This window comes from Gambusia affinis, linkage group LG08 (assembly GCF_019740435.1).
Source record: "Gambusia affinis linkage group LG08, SWU_Gaff_1.0, whole genome shotgun sequence".
NCBI lineage: Eukaryota > Metazoa > Chordata > Actinopteri > Cyprinodontiformes > Poeciliidae > Gambusia > Gambusia affinis.
This window is the reverse complement of record NC_057875.1, coordinates 28,532,506-28,559,474: the sequence shown is the minus strand read 5'-3', so window position 1 is coordinate 28,559,474 and position 26,969 is coordinate 28,532,506. Positions and strand designations below refer to the sequence as shown.

At 39.0% G+C, this 26,969-nt stretch overlaps 1 protein-coding gene across 4 annotated transcripts in view; it reads right to left on the bottom strand.

Annotated features, from left to right (window-relative positions):
• The window catches only part of ptprz1a (protein tyrosine phosphatase receptor type Z1a), a 74,188-nt gene that overhangs the window by 39,960 nt on the left and 7,259 nt on the right, over positions 1-26,969 (bottom strand). For all 4 annotated transcript variants that reach the window (XM_044125638.1, XM_044125637.1, XM_044125639.1 and 1 more), the window contains exons 2-8: positions 8,636-8,698; positions 7,291-7,470; positions 6,598-6,749; positions 5,509-5,604; positions 3,273-3,339; positions 3,026-3,183; positions 49-199 (exon numbers count right to left, since the gene is read on the bottom strand). In XM_044125638.1, the coding sequence (XP_043981573.1) occupies positions 49-199; positions 3,026-3,183; positions 3,273-3,339; positions 5,509-5,604; positions 6,598-6,749; positions 7,291-7,470; positions 8,636-8,698 (867 nt within the window). The remainder of the gene's footprint in view (positions 1-48; positions 200-3,025; positions 3,184-3,272; positions 3,340-5,508; positions 5,605-6,597; positions 6,750-7,290; positions 7,471-8,635; positions 8,699-26,969) is intronic.

The following is a 26,969-nucleotide window of genomic DNA, read 5'->3' as shown; positions in this document are numbered from 1 at the left end:
AAAACAGCCTCAACAGTTGCAAAATGTTCAGATTGGAGTTAGACCCACCTGGTGTTTGCACCTCCTCGACGCCTGTGTAGGAGGAGAACACCTGGCCCATGAACTGCTCCTGCTGATCCCTGTAGTTGTTCTGCAGGTAGTCCATCAGCATAACGTATCCAGCCTGCTGCATCGTCATCACCTCACAGAACATCTCCAGCTGTAAATAGGAGCACCCATAATGGCAGTAGGATGTATGATGTATCTGATAGCATGTAAAATACAGCTGTGGTGAAATGATGCATTTTAATTTCATACTCCAAAAAAAAAAATACTGCATTTTTTTTGCAGTATGAAGAAAATGTTCCCAATATGTAGAAGCAACATGTAAATGTTCAGCTTCACTATTTTAACTGGATATGCAAGATGCTGCTCATCAAATTTATATGGTGACCACCATCAATCAGGTTTGGTATAATCAAGTGTGTTGACTCCATGTCACAAAGGGAAAGCATTTACTTATTTTATTTCAAACATTATAGCTGAAGTACCTATTAGCTGAGAGAAGCAAATGACTCTGACTATCAACATGGAAAGGGTTCTAAGCCCCACCATTTGTCAGTAGGAATAGTTGCCATGGATTTCCCAGCAAGACCTGCTGGATCAGGTTAAATTAGACATTGATCTACAAATTGTGCAAAGTGTCAACATCTTCAGGAATCTGCAGTCCTCATCCATTTTATTTAATATTAATGTTTGTGATCATACAATTAAAAATATATTGAAGAAGTACTGCCTGTTTGGAAGAGATGTTTGGATGATGCATTTAGAACAATGTTCAGCCAGATGCAACTTCAAAAGGATCCACATTTGTGCCCTCAACATTTCTGTCCAGAAGACTTAGTCATTTGTACGAGCAAAACTGATGAAGGATCTAACAGAAACGTTACCGATTGTGAAACCAGGGCTCTCACACCGGAACGAAGAGCAGACCTGACACAGAGCTACTTACAGAACTACTTACTGGATCACACAGTCCGACCAGAGGTATGTGTTATTCATTGTTTCATTCATGAGGCTGAATGTGGCAGCAGTAGCACAAACACTTTCTTCTTTTCTCTTCCTCCGTTTGGTTCTCCTCATGAGGAGAACCAAATTTCAATGTGTTTCAGTTCAAATTGAAAAGGTTTAAAGACGTTAATAATTTCTGATTTTGCTAGACAAAGCTAACTCAATCGGACTTAGTATATTTCATTTTCAATGAAATATACTTAGCCCTTCTGCTAAAGCCAAAGAACAATTTATGTCAGTGTGTCAACATTAGTATCATTAGTGTGTTGGTTTTACTTTTTAAATAAATATTTCTCAGATAAAGTCTATTGTTAAAACTAATTGTGGATCCCTTTAATAATAATCCTATACATGTTATGTATAGGATTATAACCACAGAAACCAGACTGAAAGGTGTCAAAGCGGTTGGCCATCTTTAGGAAGCCATTTAGCTGTTGAAAGAGCTTTTTCAATAATTTTACTGGTGAATGGAAGGTTGGAGACTGGCCTGTAATTCTACAGTAATGATTATTTCTCTTTATCAGTAGTTCAGTAACTGCTGTAGGGGAGGGATTAGTTTAATGTTTGAATCCGGTCAGATGACATGGTAGGCAGGAAAAATTATACATATATATTATCTCCATTATCATGCTCGTGGTGTTGACCTGCGACAGACTGGCGACCTGTCCAGGGTGAACCCCGCCTCTCACCCGGAACGTAGCTGGAGATAGGCACCAGCAACCCTCCTGACCCCTCTAAGGGACAAGGGTGAACAGAAAATGGATGGATGGATGGATCTTGGTAGTGACCCTTCTAGGGGTGGAGACTCTACCCCTTATAGGATCACGAGGGCTGCTGGTGCGTATGTCCAGCAGTCAACAGGTGAGAGGAGGGGTCACCTGGACAGGTCACCACTCCATAGCAGAAAATTGTAGATCATGTGTGGCTATTCATACCCTGTGACAGATTAAAATTATTATTTTTTTCTCCATGTCCTGATGTAACACATTCACACAGCAACAAGATTAATTCAATTCAAATGAATATAGGGTCACAGCAGCTGCACACAGAGGTTCCTTCTCTTCCAGCATTTTCATAGTTTGTAAGAGTATGGAAAACCTGAAAGAATATAAATCTGATTATGATAATCTTTTGTCTTGAGTCTGTGTATATGTAACTGTATTAGGTGAGTCACTGACTCATCAGTTACAAAGCACAACATGCTCTTAAACTCACCAACAACACTGAACTCGAAGCACCACCTAAAATCATTACGTTCTGAGGAAGTTAACCCGGTTGGAATGTAAACCAGTCAGAACCTGTCGTACAATTTCAAAGACACATTAAAGCAGCCAGAGTAGAAGTAGCACGAAGCTCAATAAGCCATGTCTCCTCTGTGACGTTCAAGTCTCGCATTTTAAACCTGTGAGTCCATCTGCGTTCTGGAAATTGTTTCAAACTGTTAACATGATTATTGTTATTTTGAGTTTTAAATGTACGGTTTCGGAAACGTGTGTGCACGTACGTGTGTGTGCACGTAGATGAGCATATGCGTGTGAATGTTTCTATAGCTTTAATATACTAAATGAGTCTCGTATGACAATGTTTGTTTTCCATGAGGTCTACCCATGCATGATTTGTCACACACACATACTTTCACAAACAAACACACCTGATGTGCTGACGGCTTTCTCTCTGCCCCACCCAACTCTGCTTCTTTCCCTGTACTGTGGAATGATAAGTTACCCTTTCAACTCTGTGGGTGAAGGCCTAAAACACTGTGTTAAGAACCATGATGGGAAATGTGATTCAGGACCTCTCCTACCATGAACCATCCATCTTCTTGGAAAAGCAAACTGGTGACTTAGCGCTCTTTGCACATTGAGCTATTTACATAATGACTGCATGTGCACTGTATATCAACTCTCCATTATTGGAATTTGCTTATTGTAAAGCTAAGTATTTTTATTGCTAACACTGTCATCTAATTTCTCACCTGCTCATCAGATATGGCCACCTTGTTCTTAAAGACGATCCACTCAACAGTCTCGTCACAGGTCGGTGTGGTCAATGATCCATTGTAGACGAAATATTTCTCTGTGGAGTTTGGCAGGAGACCTTGGAGGGCAAATGGTGACACCTTTGCACTCTTTCCTAGACAGCAAATGAGAAAAACACTGAGAGACATGCAAAAGAAATAAAGGGCAAAAAAGAAGGCGAGGAAACTAAAGAAGCCGTTGTACCATATCTGCTCACACTGTTGATACCATTGATGATGGGAGCGTAGTTCATATTGTCTTCAGTGCTAGTCTAAACCAAAGAAAAAAAAAAATCATAATTAGTTTTTACTGATTTGAGATTTACTCTCAAATCTGAATATTTCACCTGTAACAATACTGACAAATAGAAACATTGAGCTGTGGACTACCAAAACTACCAGTATTGCTGTTTTCAACAAGTATTGAAAAACAGCAATACTGGTAGTTTTGGTAGTCTTCTACCAAACCTACATTCAAATAGTGACCTTCAAATATATCCCTGCAATTTTAGTCTCCTCCAGGTTTTGAGTTTCTATGTTTTTCCATGTCAGTTATTGGATGCTTTATGCTTCAACTAAAATATTTTTATGATAATGATATTTAGCAGATTCCAGCTCATCAATAATTTTGTTCTTTAGACCTTTTCGAAAACACCATGTAAGATGTCCTTGCCCTTGACACTATTGTACATTAAGATGCTTTTGACTCTGCAAACTGTTGCTCTACTGTTATTAATCAATAATTGATTAGTAAAGGCATGATTTGAAATGGAATCACTTCTAAATCATCAGCAGTCAGACTCCTTTTTGTTGCTACATATTTATATACTTAAAAATGGCACTAACTTAGTATACACTAATTTATTCTCTGAAATTCATAATATACCTTGTTCCCTATTAGATCACAGCATTGTATCAGCTTACCTAATGCTTAGACACCTAAAGCTTCATGTTGGTGATTCAATATATCACTTCTTAGAAATGAAGAGTTATGCAATTTCTTTCGTAGCACCTAAAAAACCTTTATAGAAATGAATGCAGGTTTGGTAGAAGACTACCAAATGACTAGGAAAGAGCTAAAATCATTGTTAAGACAAAGAGCTGAATTCCTAATTCATAGAAGTAGAAGGAATTATTTCAATGGCTCAGAGGTGAGCAACTCCAGGACTCGAGGGCCGGTGTCCTCCAACTTTTAGTTGTGTCTCTACTTAAACATGAAAATGAGGTAATTTGAAGGACTCTGGAGAACTTGACTGCACTTAGGAGGTGATTCAGTTATTTGATTGAAGAGTGTTGAACCAGAGTTGGAGAACACTGGCCCTCAAGGACTGGGATTGTCCACCCCTGCACCAGACTGAGCCATTTACTGGCCTTAAGACTGAAGCAAAATGAGAAACTCTCCACCATTATGTCCATCCAAACACCTACCGGTACCTTAACTGAACCCTGTGAAATTAATTCGCTATTCAAAACTTATTACTCTTAACTTTACTCATCTGAAGTTGTGTTAAATGCTAAGAACTGTGAGCAACTTTTCAGGAACTTCAGCTCTCTCCTCTTGCTGCTCAGGATTCAGAGAAACTTAGTGTCTCCATTACATTAGAAGAGTTTGCCTCTATGAAACCTTGCCTCTATGAAAAATCCCCAGGCTAGGTCAATGTCCCACCAGAGTTACACCTTGCATTCTGGGACATTGCCATTGTTAGGTGTGAGTAATGTGGCATTTGACAAAGGTTCATTTAATTTAAGCACCAATGCCACATCAATCACTTTACTTCTCAAACCTAAATATGACCCACCTCAATGCAGTAACTACAGACCATTGTTCCTCTTAATTGGGGATGTCAAACTCTGTGGGAAAGTGCTTGCCATGCGACTCGATAGATATTTATCTTGACTCATAAATAATAATCAGACTGGATTTATAAAAGCAGATTGGCATTTGAACTCTTCAGCACTTGCTACACATTATTTATACAGCAAAAACAGCTGATTTCCCAAGTTCTGTCTTGTCTCTGGAGACTGGAGTGACTTTATCTCTTCGTCACCTTGGACAACTTCAAACTAGGTCCACAATTTATCCAAATGGTAAAAGTTCTCTATGCTAACCTGTCTGTGATGGTGTATATTGGTAATACCTGTTCCTCTCTATTTCCCATACTTAGAGGCACTCATCAGGGTTGGCCCTTTCTCCATTACTTTTTGTCCTCTTTCTTAGCCCAGGAAATTAGACAATACCCCTTAGTTCTTCCTGTCTCACTCAAAGACACTGATCATTGCATATATCCTAATTATGTTAAATTGTACATAATTTTGTGGATATAAAACAACAATTACAATAAAAATAACTGATTGTAAAAAAAAAAGAAAAGACATTGAATAAATTTACAAAACCATTTCAGTGTGATCATTTTTATTGAAATTCAACACTTCAAACATACCTCAAACAAGACAGCTAGTGCTGTGATTCTGCCACTGGACTGGATTGCTTCATCTAAAGAATCAAACTGAAGAGCCTCATAGCAGTAGATCTGCATCTACAGGAGAAAAGCAAAACCTGTTATAATGGTTATTACTGGCTCACCATTATTTATTTTGGATTCTAACTTCTGTGTTCTAGTTTTCAAACAGAATAAGCATGAGGCAAAAACATGTCAGACAACAAAAAGGGTACTTCAAGCACAAAATCCACAGAGAGGCTCTCCTCTAGAGGTCCCTTTATCAGACTCCTTTTATGTTAAATAAACACATACTCTAAGATTCTCCTTTTACATTGACAGCTTATTGGAAGGAATATTATCATTTACTAAAGATTTTAGTTATTACTTAAACTTTCTCTGGATTGTTTTGTTTTATTATTTTTTTTGTAGTTTGATCATTTTGTGTTCCCATCATGTTGTGTTGTAGGCAGACCCAAAAGCAGCAGGCAAAAAAAATAAAAAACGTAGAATGGTCGTCAGAGTTTAATGAAGTAACATATTTAAATAATAAGATAACTAATTACTTTGGAAAATAAGTAATCAGTAAAGTATCTAGGTTACTTAATCATTATTAAGTAACACTGTTTGTGAATAATTAAATGTATTTGAACATTTTTCCAAGTGATCAGACGTCAGTCAGACTCTCAGAAGTCTTGCTTGACAAACTCTCGCTTCAATGGGAGAAAGTCAAGCAGCACATGCTCCTTCTGCACTGGTGATTCAGCTTCCTGCAGTGGTCACAGATGCTCATAAACGTCCTGTCCAGAACCCTTCAATGCACTGCTGGAGGCCAGCTAGTGAGATGAATTGAGTGTCCAGGTCAGGGATGATGCTCTGATGGTAAATGTTTTGATTTCTTGACCTCTGTAACGTATTCTGTACGTAAAGTTGAAAATCTCAGCTTGTCTGCATCAAGTGGTCAGGAGTAAAAATTGTAATCTGTCAAAATGACAGAGGGTTGTCAGATTTTTCCATCACCATCTAAAATGGTCAGAGATGGAATATATTCAGTTAACGCGAACCCTACAGCCTTCATGAGTTAGATCTTACCTCTAAAGGATATTTGACTCCATCCAGACTATGCTCCGAACCGTCTGAGGAGGCATTGCAGCGTCCCCAGTGGAAGGTTATGCGCCCAACTTTGAACTTTGACCTGAGACCTCCTCCACTGATGTAGAAGTCTCCATCCACATTGACTGCCACTGACAGTAGAAAAGACAAAGATCTCATATGGACGTGGGATGTGTGAGGATGAATGAAATGGAGTTCAGGCTCTAAATTCAATTTTACACCAGAGGAAACTTTGTGCTCAAAGTTCATATTTAAACACCTCTGAAAAAATATGTTGCTTATGCCAATTATCAGAAGTACCGAAAACAAATATTCTGCTAATCCTATTTATCATTACAAACAGTAATAAAAAACATGAATTTGAGTCTCCTGGTGGTCCTACAGTGTAATTACAGATGCTATTGTTATTTGTTATATTTTTATATTATTGTATGATATATAGTTGACATGGGTTGCAGTCTGGATATCAGATAGAGGGCTGTCATTACATAGAATGATGGGATAAACACTTAACAACATAGTGCAGGATGTGGCCCCCACATATCTGCTGGCTCCAACATCAGGTCAGTGTGACATTTCTGCAACCTAAACGGCAGCAGACTGCCAAATAATGCATCTACAACACACCCTGTCATGTTACGTAGAGATAATTTCTTTTGTAAATGCTCATACCCGTCTTGCCATCATTCTTGATGGTTGTGCTGTCAGTTGTCATACTCTCCCAACCATCAAACCTCAGCTTCTGGTACTGCAGCTTGACTGGAGCCTGGTCCTCGTTGATGTTGATGGGAGACTGCTTTGCACTGCTGCATAAAGGAAACTTCTTGGCCCAGTGTTTTTGGTTTAATCCTCCTGAAAGGCATACAGAAAAATGTTTTTGAATTTTATATTTCACCATCTCCTTTCTATCACTGAAATAGGAAACTTGACAAATGATAAAATAAAGAAGCTATTGTGAGGAACAAGATGATCCAATCATGTGGTAGCACATGGTTGTTTAGAAAAATAATAAGAATACGCAAAAACGTTTGGTACTGACCAAACCTTTTGTCTTCAATCAGGCCCCTTTGTGAAATAAACAAGGTGTCTATGGCATCTACATAGGATGCCTCCTGAACTCCTACAAACACACACATCTCATAGTGAGGTGTTCATGTTCCACCAGGGCTTCCCCTGGTTCCAGGGGGAAGGTGGTCCCTCCAGTACACGCTGGAGGGACCATGTTTTGGTTGGCCTGGAAATGCCTTGGGATTCTCCTGGAGAACCTGGCAAAAGTGACTGAGGTGAGGGAAGTCTGGGACTCCCTATTTAGGCTGCTATCCCTGCGATCCAACCCCATGAGAAAATGGATGGGTGGATGAAAACTAGAGTTAAATCAGAAGGTTGTTCAGCAAAGTAGTAGATGAAGAGTTGTTGTTGTTATGCATTTTCTTCTCTTCAAAGTTTGTTCCTTTTGTACTTTGTTTAATTGTACAGCATAAGTGCCGTATTACATGTGGAAAACATTTCAAAATGATTTATAGTGAAAAAAGGTAAGATAATACTTGTATCATTTTATAAATACAAGTTGAACAGTATTGTGTGGATGTTTGAAATTAAATGTTACTCATAGACTCACTAGCAGGCACAATGATCTAAAGCCTATTTTTCTTTTTGTTTGTTTTGTTTTGTTTAGTTTTTTACTTGCAAACCTTGTAATGTGAGAAAACATTAGTATTTGTTTATGTGGCTCAGGATTGTGTTATCATATAAAGCCTGACCACAAATATTTATATGCTGGATACTATAGAGCTTAGTTAATTAGGTCTAATAGCACATCATCTTAAGGACTGAGATGCCATAATATCACACAATAATCATGGAGAGTTTTCCTTGTTTAGTATAAACATGGTTGAACATGCCTCCCAATGTGGATAATTTGCACAGCAGCAAATATAGAATCAATAAGGCTTTTAACAACAGCAAAACATAATAAACTGCCATCATTTTTTTGTGATATTGTTAATAAGAAACTTACCTGCATACGACCAGTCAATGTCCTCTGCTAACTTGCGTTGATTTCTGTATGTATAACCTCCAGCTGCATCCAGAACAGAAACATTATCATAAAAACATGTCATCAGGTCACTAAAGTCTATTACAAATGTGTGCTAAAACTACTTTCTTTGATTAATATATTTCTCTGCATCATAGTAACAGTGTAACATAAAACATGAAATGTTCTAATGAGGGTAGGATGTTTTACAAGTTGCACATTGTTGAGTCTGCACAGCAAGTGACCAATCTCTTACCCAGCTAGAAGTCAATGAGTTGTGTGCTTCAAGACTTTTGGATGATCTTATTTGCTTAGTTATAAGATTTAAAAAAAGTAGATCCATAAAAATTTATCTACTGGCAATTGATCTCTATATCATTGTACGCCATGTTCAGAAGAATCAGAATCAGAATATACTTCATTGATTACAGAGGGGAAACTGCCTGTTCATCAATACATTACAGCGGTTAATAAAGTGCTTTTCTCAAGTCAAACTCGGGACCTTCTTGCTGCAAGGCAACAGTACCACATACATGCACAGTGAACAGTAAGGAACAGATATTACTATAGCCACTCTATAAATGTGACACATTCAAAAAATATCTGGACGGTCACAAGATCCGCTTCTGATAGTCACAGTCTGTTCATTAAGTCCTTAACTCAAAATCTTTCTGACTAATTGACATCTTACTGTTTGGCTGTGGGCCATTAAATCTCTGGGCAAAAAGCTTGACAATATAAAATTCTGTCTGGAGATAGTTCTGCCTTGTTCCCTCAAGAAAAATCTTCTATTTGGCAACATGTGAAGCTTTTAAAACTTAACTTTATATAGTTTTTGATGTGACTAAGTACATTTTTCTTAAACCAATTTACAGTTTAGACCAAGAAAATTCTGCTTTTAACAGCCTCTCTACATTTTCGGATGACTGTCCAAGTACACTGTCATGGCCTGACCTGTTTGTGCTTCACAGCATTGGGTTGCAGTACACATAACATTTAGAAAATATGTCTTCCTTCCATCTGAGACAGACCTTCGTAACAGGAGGTGAAGATCTCCAGTTTCAGGGGTATGAGAAGCCTTTGTCTGCCTTCCAAAATATTTTAGTTAGTTCAGATGAAGTGTTAAGGAAGGATATGTTAGTTTAGTTTAGATTAGGATTTATTATTTTTCATTACTGCGACAGATTAGTGACCTGTCCAGGGTGACCCCTCCTCTCGCCCGAAATGTTCGCTGGAGATAGACAGCAGCAACCCTCCTGACCCCACTAGGGACAAGGGTATGCAGAAAATGAATGAATTATTTTTCATTATTATTTTCATTATAAAACATGTTACCTCATAATCAAAATATTATCACTAGGAGTATAAGGTTCAGGGTTTCTGTCTTGTCATTTAAGGATAATTCCCATGGAGCTGCAGTTTGATTTCAGACATTGGCCAAGCTTTTTGTAGTTTGTACAATTCAGACATTTTAGAAGACCAATACAATTGAATGTCATCTGCATACACATATGATAAGAAGACACATGTTTATAACATTTAAGAATTTCACCCAAAATATAAAGATACAATATAAAGAGGAGGAAGAGCAACACCACAACACACAGCTGCATCTAAGACATGCTTATTCATAAAAACAGTAAAATATCTCTCTGTGAGATGTAATTTAAACCATTTTAAAACATCATAAAATCCAAAGAAGTTCTTGAGTCTATGACCCACAGTGTTGAATGCAAAGGTAAGACCCAGTAAAATCAAACAAAGTATTTTTTGACTTCAAAGACATTAACATTGAAAGCCTGAAATGATGACTTCCAGCTTCCCCCCTGGACCTCAAAGCAGGATCAGGGGCAGGACAGACGGAGTCTCCAAGCTCAGTTAGGGTAGAAACAGAAAACAGGCTGTTTAACCAGCTGCTGTGACATAAAACACCTGTCAGCTTCCAAACAATACACCAGCAGCAGTTTATTGTCTTCTTTGTGTTTGTGTGTCTGCCTTGTGCCCAAAAAACTGTTCTAGATAAGAACTCATATGTTGAAGCTTTATCCAGCTTTCATCTTTTCATGGCTCATGTCCTATTAGTGTCACAATTAAAATGGACAGTGTGAGAGAGAAGTAAAATGTACTGTTTAAAAGCAGCCTCTAAGTTACCTGTCATTTCTACACGCTGTCAGTATAACAGATGCCATACAAATTTAATTTTCAGTTCCTAACCTATAGGAATCTTCCTATACCTTTTTTATATGTTTGATAATATAGCAGCCATTCAAATGGGCTTTGTAAGGTTAGTGATGATTGTGTTTATTAAAGGACACACTCTTTAACAGAAAGAGTGTGTCCTTTAATAAAGGAATCTCACAACACTGGTGTGGTTGTGAGATTTTTACTGTCCCAATGAGTCTGCAGCCTCCTCTCCTCCATTGAACACAACCCCAGAGTAACAAGTCCTGCAAGACTCAACCAGAATTCAGTGACAAATCCCAGATCAGATGAACATGGCATGGCATGGCTGAGATGTAATAATCAGCTTGAACAAAAGTGTGTATTTTCAATAAGCCACCTGCAGGCAGGTGAACAGCGTGATAAACAGTATCACGTAAACAGCGTTAAGAGTGTAATAAAATGCTTGGAACCTTAAATAGACTGCCCACATTGTGTGGATATGCTTGATATATTTTGCAGAGAGTGTGAAAGATCCAGTATGAAACAGCAGCACAGCTTAGAGTGACTGTCTGAAATAGCTTAAAGGCATCATTGACTTAAATATTCATCTGTCAAAAGACAGGCTGTCACAGGGTGTCCTAATTTTTTATTAACATTACTATATGTTGAAAATCCTCAAATTGTTAAAAGCAGGATATAAGTGTTCAGAAGCAGGATTAACCCAGTAACAGCAGGTTGCTCCAGAGAACACTAACCGTCATCAGGGGTGCAACGACATATTTTTGAGGTGGATGTGAACATCTCACTCTGTTATTGATCATTTCATACACAAACAGCTGTTAAGTACATAAAATGGTGATTGACTCTCTTTAAAAGAGGCTGACCTAATTCAGCAGAGGTCCAGACACCTGGATATCAAGGTTGGACTAGAGTTTGAGAATCCATGTGGGAGACTCCATGGTCAGATGAAAGAAAGTTTTTGCTGGAGCTTTTTGACCTGCCAGACACACCATCCCTACTATGAAGCATGGTGGTGGCAGCATCATGCTGTGGGGATGCTTCTCAGCAGCTTGTAAAGGTAGAAAATAAAATCGATTTTCCAGCAAGACAACAAGCCGCAGCATCCAACTAAAGCTACACAGAGATGTTTGAAGACAACAGGGTAAAGGTTCTGGTGTAGCCCAAACACCGACCCAACAGAACATTTGTGGTAGGACGTAAAAATAACTGTTCTCACCTGATCCCCACCAAAACAACAATTTTAACAGTTCAGCTGGAAGAATGGGGAAATTTGCAGCATCCAAATGAGCAGCCGGAGCCCTGTTCACACTGACTCCCTGCTGGCATGGCAGCTAAAGCTGAATGCTAAATGCTGACTGGAAGGGTGTTAATATTAACTTACGAAGCATGTTCTTAAGATTCTGATTAAACCTCTCTGTGAGTCCATCAGTTTGCAGGTGATATGGAGTGGTTCTCAGTCCCCTAATGCCAATCAGTTTATGCACATCGTTCAGTAATGTGGACATAAAATTTGTTCCTTCATCAGTCAGTATTTGTTTGGGGAACCCCAGTAATGAAAAAAACTGAACCAGGCAACAAACGGCAACAGTCTTAACCTTAACAGATTTCAGGGGGAACACTGCTGGACACTGTGTTGCATAATCAGTGATAACTAACATAAATCAGTTACCTGATTTGCTCTTCTCCACTGGACCCACGACATTCATGCCCAAACGTTGAAATTGTGTATTTGTAATAGGAAGAGGCTGAAGAGGAGCTCATGCTGCAAATCTGGTGGATGTTTTTTGACACTGAGGACAACTCCTGCAAAAACTTGCAACATCTCGGTGTAATCCAGGCCAGTAGAAACACCGTTGGATTCAGGCTATTGTTTTATGTTTCCCCAGGTGAACAGCCCAGGGAATTGAATGGCCCAAAGTTAATACTGTTTTTCTGGCTTGTACTGTTTTACTGTTTAAACTCCCTTTTTGCAGTTATAAAAGCCCACAGTTGGGAAACCAGGGAAACTGCCTCTGCTGCATCTTTTGGGTTTTGTTCCTTTATCCAATCTTGGCATTCTGGAGACAACATTCGGAAGAACTGTTCAAGAATTATGATGTCATTTACTTCTTCAACAGTCTTACCTCGGTGCTGAACCCATTTGCCATACAGTTCTTTAAGTCTCACATAAAGCTCCTTGATGGATTCATTTGGCTCCACATGAAGATAGCGCAACCTCTGTCGATAAGTCTCGATGTTAATTTCATATTTCTGTAAAATAGCAGATTTAACATTATCGTAGCGGGGTCTCTATTCAGACCGTGCCCCTTAGAATCCCCTCACCGAAGCCAGGAAAAAAAAAAAAAAAACAGCTCACATATTTCACAGCTGACATCAGTTTAATCGTCATTCATTCACAAAGCTCATCCACATCCATATGTATATATGCACTCCTGAGTTTACCAGTCAAAAGTGGAATCAACTGAAATTCCCAGTCACTTTTTGGCCATCTGCAAACATGCTATCCTCTCAAAAGTTATAAGGAAATGTTCAATGTCATCATCATCACTTAGCTTTTGCAGTTTTGGTTCTTTATAAAAATGTGTAAAAACTGCGTCACCTGGCTTAACAGCAGACAGTGCAGGTTCTGGTGGTGAACTATCCACATCATCAGGCCTCAAGCCTCTGCAGAAGAGAGAGCATAGTCTTGCACAAAAGGCCTCAGGCCTGCAGAAGACTGAGCCTGTGAAGCTCCTCTTGAAATAAACTGAACTGGTGTTGGAGAACCTTAAACATGTGTTCTTGACGTGCTATTTCTTTCTCCCAGTGTGCATCTCAAGCTTTCTGCTGTCCAATATGGGCCTAAAGGATCCCTGCCAAGTCAGATATGGTTCGCTCTCTCCCCTCTTCATCCTCTTCACAAGCTGCACCACAATCCTCATGCTCTGTTTGCACTTCATTGTCTGATGGAGCTGACTTGCCTTTACCACCTCTGGCTCCTCTACTAACACTGGGGAAAAGATGGATGGATCTACACAGTATTTATAATTTAAATGCTCAGATTAAAACTGAATATTTTAATTCAGTGTTCATTGGTTTCATCTTTGAACTAAGTTGACACTTTCACTAAAAACTAGTTCATGCATAAGACTAATACATTACATGCATTTGTTGTGTTTTTATGTCATGTGCTCTTTTCTGATATGAAGGTACATTGTGTTTTATATGATACTTGCATTGCTTATTTGATTTTGTTTTTAAACACACCCAGAAATGTCATCTCCCATTTTAAATAGCATTTTGTTTTAAAAGGAAATTGCATGGAAGAATCATGGGTTAAACTGGAAAAATGTGTTGTATTGAATTGTTTCATATGGGAAAAGCTAAACACGATGGACTGACTGCACTGCCATAGCATTACCATTATAACTTACAGGAATAAAGGTCCAGACTGCGCTCAGATTAACCTATCTTACTCTCCCAGTCTTATAGGCTGGTATTAGACACACCACCCCCACCCTGCTCAGACTCTTGTCTCCTTGGCATCTGGAGAACAGGGGCAGGGATTTGGGTGGATGACTGGTGTGACAGAAAGGAGGGGCTAGTTGTTACACATTCTGCTGCAGGCACCAGTTGTCACCCTAAAAGCCTGTGGATGTCCGGGCTCTCTGAGGGCTGAGCTAATCCTCTTATTCATCGTCCAACTGGGGTCTGTGGGACTCCCACAGACCAGAGGGCAGGGCACGCCACACTCCGCTGAATGAATACACTGACACAGTTATGGCCTTTTCTCTCTAAAGAGACATTATGCAAGAACTTTCCATAGATTACAATGGCTTGTCTTTTTGTTCTCAACCACCACCAAAACCTAAACTTCAGCCCTGCCATTACACTTTACTTCGTTCGTTAAAAATGGGCATTTGTCTTCTCTGTTGAAAAATTACTTTTCAATAAACTAGGGGTCTCAGGAACCATCCATGCTCGTTGAGGGGGCCTACAAACTACCCAAGCAAGTCAAGTCAAGTTTATTTGTCTAGCACATTTCAGCAACAAGACAGTTCAAAGTGCTTTACGTCATAAAAACATCAAACTGTGACCAATTATGAATCAAATAATAAACATTACATTCTCTGGACAATCCTCTTGTTCTGGAATAGAAAACTTTTATTTCTGACCAATTGAATCTGAGGCCCTTCAAGCTGTAGCCTGTGAACTAACGTGATTAATTTTGTGTCCTTGTAGGTTAGCTTATAGATATTTCAATGTTTTAAATCCGAGGACATTGTTCTTTGCAAGAAAAAGATGGACTGCTCCATCCAGTTTGAGGTGAGGTATTTAGTTCAAGAAGAGGAGTTTGAATATCACTTTGTCTTGTCAAGGTATGATAATAGAATGAAATGAAAGATGGATGGATGGATGGATGGATGGATGGATGGATGGATGGATGGATGGATGGATGGATGGATGGATGGATGGATGGATGGATGGATGGATGGATGGATGGATGGATGGATGGATGGATGGATGGATGGATGGACGGACAGAGGCCTGGTCTGTCATAGTGCAGGTGATGCTGCAGTCTGAGTTGGGGAGTATCGCTGTGGAAAGCAATGTGTAGGTTGACCTAATACTCTCAACCCAGACTTGGATAAGCAGAAGACAATGAATGGATGATGACTGTTTAACTGAGTTTAATCATTTAAAGGAATTTAGTTCTTGTAAACTGCCAAAGTATTGTCATGTTATTTTTAAGTATTATTTGGTCAAACCTCTCTCTCTGCAATTCAAATAATGAAGTGGAGATTCTATCCTTGTGAAAATATGGACATGAGGAATTCCACTAATTATTACTAAATTAAAAAATATATATATTTCCATATATTCTACAGATTTTAAGCATTCCTTAACCAACATGAACAGAACCATGACAAGCAGTTCTCATGTAAATCCAGAGTCAATAACATCCTATTTTGTGTGTTTCACACCTGAGAGGTTTTACAGACTTAACCAGCCTGGTAAAACCAGCACCTTGTCTACACTTTGCTTCATCCAGACAACACGAATATTAGAAACAGTTGCTTCTTGGAGGTAAGGACTGTGTTGAGGTTTTAAATTTTACACAGCCTGTGAAGTAAATTTTACTCAGTCATTAACTTCTGCCCGTGATGTTTGTAATGTGAGAGTTTGAAGCTTACTGTCTGCCCCATAAACAACCACCCTCCACTGCAAAGAGAGAAGAGACGATCTGAATAAGGCAGTTGTTGATGTTAATTCAACATATGGAAGCGTGATTAACACGGACTGAATGGCTTCCTTTAGTTCCTCCACTGCCATTGATAAAACTACAGACAGACTACAATTCTAAAACAGCGCAGAAAATCAAAATCATTATCCACAACTTCTCCTTCTGTTCATTGATTGGGATGAAGCCCAGACTGTCCTGTAAGCGAGATTTTGTATTGAGCTGAGTTGCACAGGAAGGTAATGGCCAGCCTAGTCCATTTCCAGCCAGAGAATATAACCACAAACAGCAGAAGACCTATGTTGCTATAACAGTGACATTACTCTAGAAGTGCTATTACAGCATGTTGCTCTTCTGTCACTAATCCATCCATAGCTCAGAGAGTCACAGAGTCTCATGACTTCATCTCTGATTGTCAAATAGACTGTGAACCCTGTAGGAGACGTTATCATAACAGGTACAAGGTCTATTGCCTTTGAGGGTGTCTGTTACCATCTGAATGACACCGTCATCAGACAAGTAAGCTGAAGAGGTACAAGGAAACTAAATATTATTGACGCCACTCTGAAAAATCGTCATTTTCCAATGCATAAAAAGATTAGATTAATGTCTCAATAAGCCTGTCACAGTACATGGCAGCTCAGTTTGCTTCAAACTGTGTGGAACAAAACTGGCTCAGGAGCCACTTGGATGCTGTCTTTAGTAGCAGTGACAAGGAAGACCAGAAGTTTGAAGAGCACTATGAAAATAAAATTTTGATCAGCAAGATTTGGTTAAAAAGTGTTTGTGAATAACATATTCAGTAACCTGTTGTAATAATTTTAGCCTATGTAAGCCTATGGTGAACATGATGTAGAAGAAGGCACATGAAAAAGAAGCTGTGTGAGATGCTGAAGGCATGAAACTCTGCTTTTAAATGTGGGGTCAGAGAGGTGCCCAGGTCAGCCAGAGCCAACATAAACCGCTAATGACCCATGACTGCCAAGCCAGGTTCAGTACGAATCACGTATGCGGACAATATGACAGTGGTAGGTTTCATCAAGGACAACAACAAACTGCTGTACAGAGAGGAGGTGAAACATCTGGTGGACTAGTGTGCTGCAAACCATCTAATCCTGAATGTCAACAAAACAAAAGAAATTGTTGTTGATTTCAGGAAAAATCACCCACGTCACACACCCCTCCTCGTCAATGGAACAGGTCAGGAACATTAAATTCCTGGGGATATAGATCACTGACACTTGGAGCTGGTCCCTCTGGTATGGAGAAGAAAGCTCAGCAATGTCTGCACTTTTTACATCGGATGAAATGAGCAAACCCCCCTCCTCCATCCTCACCACTTTCTACAGAGGGACAATAGAGAACAAACTGACCAGCAGCATCTCTGTCTGGTATGGAGCATCTAACATTTTTGACTGGCAATGTATAGAGAGAGAATCATCAGGACTGAGCTTCCTTTCATCCTACCTTAACAATATTCAAGGTGAGTCTCCAAGGCACTCTTACGACAAGCTCAGACTCTACCTGTGATGGTGGCAGTTTTGCCCTCGGGACACTTGGCAGTTTTGAACAGTAGTTGAACAACTGTATTTGTAATATGTTATTTGTGATTTTTAAAATGCACTTTAAACCGTTTTGAAGGTATAACAATTAAATCCTAAGACAATAATCTTTAGATCATTGTCTTGGACACTGAAATGTCCCAAAAGGTTGTCTGAAATGATGAAAGCTTTTTCTTTATAGGTATAAAAGTGCTCCAGCTGCTTTATGTAGACTATTCAAAGAACCAGTTCAAAGAAGGGACACACCTATCCATTTGAATTCAGTTGGTAGGTGTGTCCACTCTTCTAAAGTTGCATGTAATTGTATTCACAGTCTTGTGTCCTTTGGTCTAGGTCTTTATTGTAAAGAGTATGTGTTGTTGCAGAGGTCAGACTACAGTCTAACACAAACAATGACTTTGATACTGCATCACCACAGACAGGTCAGATCCAGCTTAGCCAAACTGTGGAGGCAGCAAAATGTTTAAATGCTTAAAGAATGAGGCTGAAAACATATTAAATCAAAGGCTTAATGTTTACCTCAAATTATGATAAGTACAGCTTATTATCAATACAATCAGCATTTACTGAAAATAACTCTTGTAAAGGAAGATACATGATGTATTTCAGTTGTGAAATAAAGATTTGAGTCCAGAGGATCAAAAAGGAACTTCTAAAGCTACAGTGATTGTGAATCACAGCTGACCTCTGTAAGGCCAAAACAGCAGCTAGTGATTCATCACAAGCCCTAAAGACGTTTAGAGTGTACACTAAGTTTTTCCTCAAACTTCTAATGTAGGACCACCTCGGAGAAATCAAAGGATATTGTCACAGAGCTGCAGGCAGACACATAAAAACTTTGCTCCTCTGAACCCCCAAAAAACAGCAAAACTGCAACAAGCAGCAACACAAGGGAGATTGTTCTGCAGAGAACTTAACTCATCATCAGCCGAGGCTCCGGGGTTGAGCTTCAGAGTCTCTCATGTTTCTCTTTTAACTATAAATGGCAGAGAATATAAGCTGTGGGTTATCTACCGGCTAAGCTTACGCCCTTAAAAGGAAGAAGAGACATGAAAGAAACAGAGTTGCAGCAGATGGTTTTGGCCCAAATTAAAACAGAACAGACCACTAGCAGCTTACTGCATCTGTGAAGTCTAAGTAAAACCTGAAAATATCGTCTTTAGTAAGTTATCCATTTCATGCTGTATGATGCTGGGTTTGTTCCGTTGTATTCGGCATTGTTGGCTGAATGCAATTTTTCTGTTTATAGTTTGAAGTTCCTTCTAATTTTTGATTTTCTAAGACCTTAATCTGCTGACAAACATAGCCAGCTCCTTCTTTCTTCAGGATCTACAGATATGATAGAATAAGATTGCATGCGAAGTGGAACCTATTGAGACCTGTATTAAAAATGTAACTTCTGACAAAGTGTTTAAATGCTCAAAAGAAGAATGTCTATGAGTAGAAGAACTAGGACTTAGTTTTTGCCTGACAAGCTCTGTCAGGTTTTGTGAGGATCAGCTATAAAAAATTTCAAGTCCTGCCACAAATTTTCTTCAATATTTAGACATGGACTTTGACTGGGCCACTCCAGAACATCAAAATGGTTATCTTGCTAGAAAATTAATGTTCCCTGAAACATAATAATCAGTTTTCAGTATTACACACAGACAGAGTTCCAAGTGGAACTATTTGTTGTGGTGCTGGACAACTGTCTGTCAGTTTCCTCATCATTTTGAATAAACGATAGGATCGTCTCATTTTCAGATCCAGTATTTACCTCCATATTTACTCCAAGTCAAATCTTCATTTCTGTATTTGCCATTTTTGGAGAAGTTTGTCTTAGTCCATGGTGAATAACAGAGGCATCTTTTACTGATTAAGCTTGTAGATTAGAAAATAAAATAAAAAGTAGCAGTCATAAAATAACCCATCATGTGGTTTAGCTTGTAGGTCAGAAAATCAAGTAAAAAATCTCCATTTCCTAAATTTAACGTAATCCAGTTGTGAGGGTAGGTAATGTAAAAAATAACTAATATTGGTGGGTAAATCACATAGCTATAAAAAAGGCAAAAACTATCAATAGATGACTTAAGCGAGAGGGCAAGAGAAGCTGCTCTTCCTTCGCAACCAAATGCATCCCTTTATCTTCTTCCCTAACTAATGTCAAACAGAGGACATCTCCTGTCAACACAAAGCACTTCATTTATGCTGCTAATCCCCAGAGGAAATCCATCATCAAGGTATTTGCTCTTTGTGTGCTTATGCTGCTGTGTATCAAACATAAGATTCATTGCCTAATTACTTCCTGAGTAGATAAATAAACAAATTAACAAGATCAGTTGAATCATGTTTAAATCAAGGACACATAAAAAATTCTACATGATTTAAGAACTGAACCATTCTTTAGTAAAATAATTGTGATTCAGCTGTTTGACCAACACTAATGCTCTCATTAGGTTAGAGGAACCGCACCAGTGGGTAAAACCAGTGAGAGTCCATTTTAATCCAATCAAACTGTTCAGGTGTGACAACTGCTGAAATTAGCCATCTGTGCATCTGATTTGATTTTATTCCACACAGGAAAATGTCAACCTATGTAATGAAAAATGTTATTATGTTATTATGTACTCATCACCCCTCTTTTGCTTTATGTTCTCTGCATAGTCTTATCAGCAAATTGATCAAGCTGCTCTCACATAGAACCTCTAACAGTAGGAGGTACTTGATGCTCAAGACTATTCAAGTGTTACCAACCCAGAACTTATTGGCATTAAAGCTGTTCTCTGTAGCATTAAAGAAAAACTCCCTTTCCTTTTTAATAAATTTCTTACTTCTTCTCATCCAGTAATTTTTGACAATCTTGGCGTCAACGAACACCAAGATTGCCTACTCTTATAGATCCCTACTTGGCTGCCAGGAACAGAGCGCCCCAGTGTGCGAGCTCGTCTGGAATTATCCAGCCTCCAACATCACATATCCTATAGAGACAGGAAGACTGATCCATCACGTCACAGTCGTCAATGATAGAATCCTGAACAACAATCATCAAAAAAATCTGGTGAGAAGAATTAGTTTGGTCTTTCAAAATTTTTGATTATCTCAAACTGCTGACAAGAAAGCAGCAGTCACTTCAGGCAGAGCAGTCAGAGTTACTTGTCTACAAAGTTTATTGTTACAATGAACCACTTTGAACAAACATTCAGCCTTGTTTGGCCACCATTTGTAGATTTACTCAGTGTTTACTGCCTGGTTTCCCTAGTTGGCACTGTGGAAACATTTCATGACTCGAATGCTGCTGGATCCTCAGGTTCAGTCAGTACATCATCTTCAAATTTAATAAATTTTTAGTTTTTGGCATCATAGGAATCATGTTATCTGAATCACAGTTTAATAAGCAGTGTAAACTAAGACAATTTAGTAAACGTAAGAGGGCTCTACATAAAATTCTTCTCTCTTTTCCTTTGGGGTGCAGTGTTGGCACTCTGTCTTTTCAGTTTAATTAAGTTGTTTCTCTGTAAGGGGAGCTTTTCTCAGGGCCTCTGACAAACTGTTTTATATTGGCTGTAAGATAAAAAAAACTCTAGAACAACCGGTAATGGTTTGCAAACACTTCACCCAGAAGGGGATCAGGGTGAAGAAGGGATTTCTCTTCCACTTTGCTTCCACGTTAGTAGTTGACTGCCCTCCGCACGGATGAAATATGTAACTTTCTGGTTCATCTTTACTTTCCTGTGGAAATTAATTATAGAGTTGTTTGCTATTTGAAGGTGTTCTCCAGTTAATACCAGAGCATTCAAGACAATTTCATACTCTTATATTCACATTAGAGTATATTCACCTGTGTGTAATGTTCAAATTGCGCACATAATTGTTTCTCTCACAGCAGATTCACATCACAAGTTCCATCTGTTCAGTCACATTCAATAAATCAAATATGTGAGCCAATGAGTCTCGTTTGTCAGATTAAAGGTACCTTTTGAAAATAACCTTTATAGCCAAATTTCTGTATTAAACATGTTTTGCTGGTTTGATTCTAATCTTCAATATCATGTTTCTATTTACAGTAAGCAGAAAATCATCATAATTATCAGAAACAAAAGCAACAAGACAGTCTGTGTGGAATTAATTTATATGTCATTTACATACACCGTGTTCCAAATTATTATGCAAATTGGATATAAGTGTCATAAAGATTACATTTTTTGTTGCGCTATTAAATTTACAGATGGTATTGTGCCTCAGGGCTCTTTGAATCACTATGATTAATTTCAGAGAGCTGGTTGATTAGTTTGTCTGGTGACCTCAATTAAAGGAAATCTACTTAAGAAGGATGTTCCACAGGTTTCAACCAATATGGGAAAGAGGAAGGATCTCTCTGCTGACAAAAATCATCAGATAGTATAGTGCCGTATCACAAGGTATGAAAACATTAGATATTTAACCAAAACTGAAGCGTTATTGTACTGTGAAGAGATTTGTGGTTGATTCAGAACAGATACAGATAAAGGCATAATGAGGAAGGTTTCTGTTAGACAAATTCATTGGATTAAGAGAGCAGCTGTTAAAATGCCCTTACAAAGCAGCAAACAGTTAATTGAAGCTGCTGGTGCCTCTGGAACCTCAAGGTGGAGGATCATCCAGAGGTTTGTGGTACATCAACCTACTATTGGGCCCCTAACCAGAACTCACTAGCAGACATGGTGGCAGTGGGCCCAGCTGTACATGAAGATAAATTTTCAAACAGAATTGTTCACTGCTTGGCCAAACAAATAATATGTAACTTATAATGAGGGCTTTTTTTCCTATCTTTCCTTTATAAACAGTCACCAGAATAAAAATACATTTTGAGATAGGCACAGTTTGAGATAGGCACTATCAACTATCAACACTGGAGTTGAACTGTAAATAGCTAGACTATCTAAAGAGATTTCAGTCAACAATTAATAAATTCCCTCCAGCGTGTCCAGGGTTTTCCCCGGGGCCTCCTCCTGGTGAGACGTGCCCGGAACACCTCACCAGGGAGGCGACCAGGAGGCATCCTGACCAGATGCCCGAGCCACCTCAACTGGCTCCTCTCGACGTGAAGGAGCAGCGGCTCTACTCTGAGTCTCTCCTGGATGACTGAGCTTCTCACCCTATCTCTAAGGGAGAGCCCAGACACCCTATGGAGTGAACCCATTTCGGCCGCTTGTATCCGCGATCTCATTCTTTCGGTCATGACCCAAAGCTCAAGACCATAGATCACACTGGAGGGACTATCTCTCTCGGCTGGCCTGGGAACGCCTTGGGATTCCTCCGGAGGAGCTGGAAGAAGTGGCTGGGGAGAGGGAAGTCTCCCTTCTGAAGCTGCTACCCCTGCGACCCGACCCCGGATAAGCGGAAGAAAATGGATGGATGGATGGGTGGATGGAATTAATAAATTAAATTCACTATAAACCTGATGATCCACCAGCACATAATCTCTGTTAGAGAGAATCAATTTCTAAAAAGCCTAAAAAAGAGGTAAAAAAAATACATTTGACAATTTTATACATCTTTTTGGCCTGTTGACAGCTGGAGATAGGCACTGACACCCCACCAGACCCCAATGGGATAAGAGTGCAAGAAAATGGATGGATAGAAATTTACACACTAAAACCAAGGGACTGCGTCTTCTGCTCCAACTACCCTTCAGCTGTCCTCTGTCCCTCTGCAGGACACTCGGCCTCCTTCTGCTGCCATCCCACCATGTCAGCACTTCATCATCAGGAGCCGCCTTGCAGGAGCTGCTCATCTGCTGCCATGAACTAATTGCTTTTTCACTTGCATGAAGCCATCATGCTGCTTCCGTGCGAGAGGGCAAACATCATCAGCACCAGTGCCATTCATTAACAGGGAGACATTTTGTGATTGTGCCATGGGGATGCAAGACTATTTTTAGAAATGACTAGATTGAAAAAGGCTGCGGGGGATGGGACACAGAGGAAATTATGGATTTCATTCTTTGTCCTTCTCTAACCTTGACACAGTAAAGCAAGGTGTCCCATTTAGCTGTGTTAGCTTGTAATGATGACCTGATTAGTTATACAAATAAAACACGAGTGTCTTTATTTAAAATTATAATTGTTTATGCCAGCTCTAGATTTATATAGAGCTTGTGAAAGTATCTATACTTTCAAAGGTTTTCCACATTCCACACAAAGTGATGCAAGACTATGAAGTGGAAGGAGAGTTTTCCATCCATCCATCCATCCATTGTCTATACACCCTTGTCCCTAATGGGGTCGGGAGGGTTGCAGGTGCCTATCCCCCGCTTGGTTCCGGGCGAGAGGCGGGGTTCACCCTGGACAGGTCGCCAGTCTGTCGCAGGGCGGAAGGAGAGTCTTACATAGTTGAATTTTTTTCCACAAAAAAGAAAAGTTTCTGAAAAGAAAAGTCTTATATGCATTTATATCCAGCCTCCTCTATCCTGATACTCCAAAAATAAAATCCAGATCAATAATATCTGACTAAACAGAATCAATCTATGTATAATTGGATCTCAGAATGAGTTCTCAGCTGTTGTATAAAGGCCTCAGAGGTTTGTTAGATAATATTAGAGAGCAAAGGCTTCTAAACACAGCAGACAGGCCAGGAAGAAAACCACAGAGAAGATGGCAACTCCTCCAAAGTGTCAGCTAATGCAGAGATCCACTGTTTCAGTGGAAGAACCTGTTGACAGGATATATACAAGAAGTGCACTTGATAAATGTGGCTTTTATAAAAGTAGCAAAGAGAAAACCATCTTTTGTTGAAAGAACACTGTAAGACGACACTGAACATACTTTCTCCATAGTTAAACATGGTGGTGCCAGCAACCTGCAGAGGGGATGCTTTTCTCCAACGGGGATTTTGTAAGCAGATGAGTATTGATGAGACAGTGGATGGAGCAAAATTCAGTATAATCCTGGATGCGAACCTGTTAGTCTGTAGAAGACCTAAAGATGGGGTGGAGGTTCACCTACCAGCAAGAGAACCACACTGAACAAACAGCCAGAGCTACAATAGATGGTTTTGTTCAAAGGATAGTTCCATGTCAGAATGACCCAGTCAAAATCCAGACACAAAATGGCTGACAATAGATGTTCTTCATCCAATGTGACTGAGCTACATCTATTTTAAAAAAGAATAGGAAAAATAAAACAATAGGCAAAACCACAAATGACTTACAGATTTAACTGCAGTCAAAAAGGCTTTTAAAACCAGGATACATTTACATGCCGATTTGGATATTTCAAAAATAATTTTAAACCTTATAACATTTTTCTTCTACATCCTTATTATGAGTATTTGACTTGCTTTTTGTATATCATTCTTTTTTTTCAGTTATTCAATTTTATGCATTTAAATGAAACTATTGTAAGCTACAAATTTTTGCACAATTGTAAAAGAAGCAAAGAACAACTTTGCAACACATTTAATCCCCGAGTCACAACTTTGAGATTTAATGTGAAATGTGATTTAAAACAGGATTCATTGGAGCCTGAGAAAACAACAAAATGTTCCCATGGAGTTCAGTAAAGCTATTATTCATCTAACCTTTTTATAAAGTTACTTATTGGTAATCAGTGTCTTGGTAATAATTCCAGTACTGTATCATCACTCCTGGTCATTTTAAAAGAAATCCTGAAACCCACTTTTGACCTGTGTTTTTCTTTTTTTTTCTTCAAACAATACCTTTTCTCTCAATTTGTCAGTGATTTGAATAGAGACATGGTGTTGTAGAGTTTAACTCCCTGTACTGTAAGCTTGTAATGCTGGTGACTGAAGACTTAAGCTCATTCCTGCTGAACTCGTGGAAGCTGATCTGGATGATAAGGTCAGACTAATTCATGAAATGTAAATGTTCTGTAAATATGAGAAAGGCCCTGCTGAAGCCCATGCAAGGCCTTTTGTGTGATCTAACATCTGCCTAAAGCAGTTCTGCAGTCACCTGCTTAGATCCCCACCACAAGCAGATGAATGGAAAAGAAACGGAGCATATCAGCCCTTTCACTGTTAAGGACTTTTTCCAGCCCATGTCCTCCACTTAGGCCTTTTATTGATGGTCTTTTACTGCATGGCTTTTTCTTTGTAGTGCTTCATTGGTCTATGGCCCTTTAGATAAGGGCCATCGAAAGTTCGGGATCAAACAGGGACTACAATCTTGCAGCCAGTCCACAAGTGGATCCCAAATCCAATGGCTCTCCACAAGTTCCTCTACAGAGGCTTTACTTGTTTTACTTCTAAACAGAACCCTGATGTGAGGGGTCCCGTCAGAGGTACTGTAAGCCAAATGGATCTGCCGACATCCTCCATTACATAGTTCTGAAAAGCCGCAACCACAGAAGATGAGGTGAAGGAGAGGGTGGGTCAATGTGGTGGCAGAACGCCAGGCAGGCATCAACAGGGACAATATGGCCACCCCATAACACCATCCTGCAATCCTCACACACCCAGAAATGAGAGGGCAGCCGAATGAAGAAGAGGATTAGAAAAAACCTTAAGGGGGAGAAAAGAAAGAGAGTAGACAGCAGATGAATGAAGCTGTGCCGCTGCCAAAGGGGAGCGATGCATGAAAACAGTTAACAAAACATGTGCAGCAGCACAGAATATGTAAAAGAAAGACAGAAAATGAGAGATTAAGAGCTAAGAAAAGCAAGAGCTAGAGAGTTAGAAAAAAATGTTAAATAGCAAAATATAAAGATCTTGGCTTAAGGGAATACACTGTAAGAAATATTTTTCATGTGCTAACTACTACCAATTACAGAGCCTACACTAAACTACCAAATGTATGTTTAAACAAAGTAGGTCTTCAGGCTTTCTGGACTGAAATTAATCTGTCAAGAAAATATTTGCCACCTTAAAGTTATTACATTTAACTGTCAGAATAATCGATAAATTACTAGTCGTTTACAGTCCTAATGTGTATACATAAAGATAAAGAAAAAAACATTATCTATGTAAGGATCAAGCAATATACTTCATTATACCTTGATAGAATATTATATTTTATTATTTTATTAAAAGTAAAAATTGAATCGGAACAGCTCCGTTGAATTTCAGTCACAATCAGGCTGGCTAACACCAGATTTTTTAAAATGTTTTAAATAGAACTTGTTTAACAACATGAAGCCTAAACAATCTTAAGCATCGTGGTTCTGTCGAGAAAAAACAAACAAAAAAAACCACAATCAAGAACAGATGAGAAATAAGATCACTAACATCTTTAAATCAGAAAAAAGTTAGAAAGTCATTTCTAAGCCTTTAGGACTCCAAAGAACCACAGATGAAAACATGGAACAAAAGTGAAATTTCAAAACGGTTAAAGTATGTATTCTGAAATGACAAGGGTAGCCGTGCACAAAAG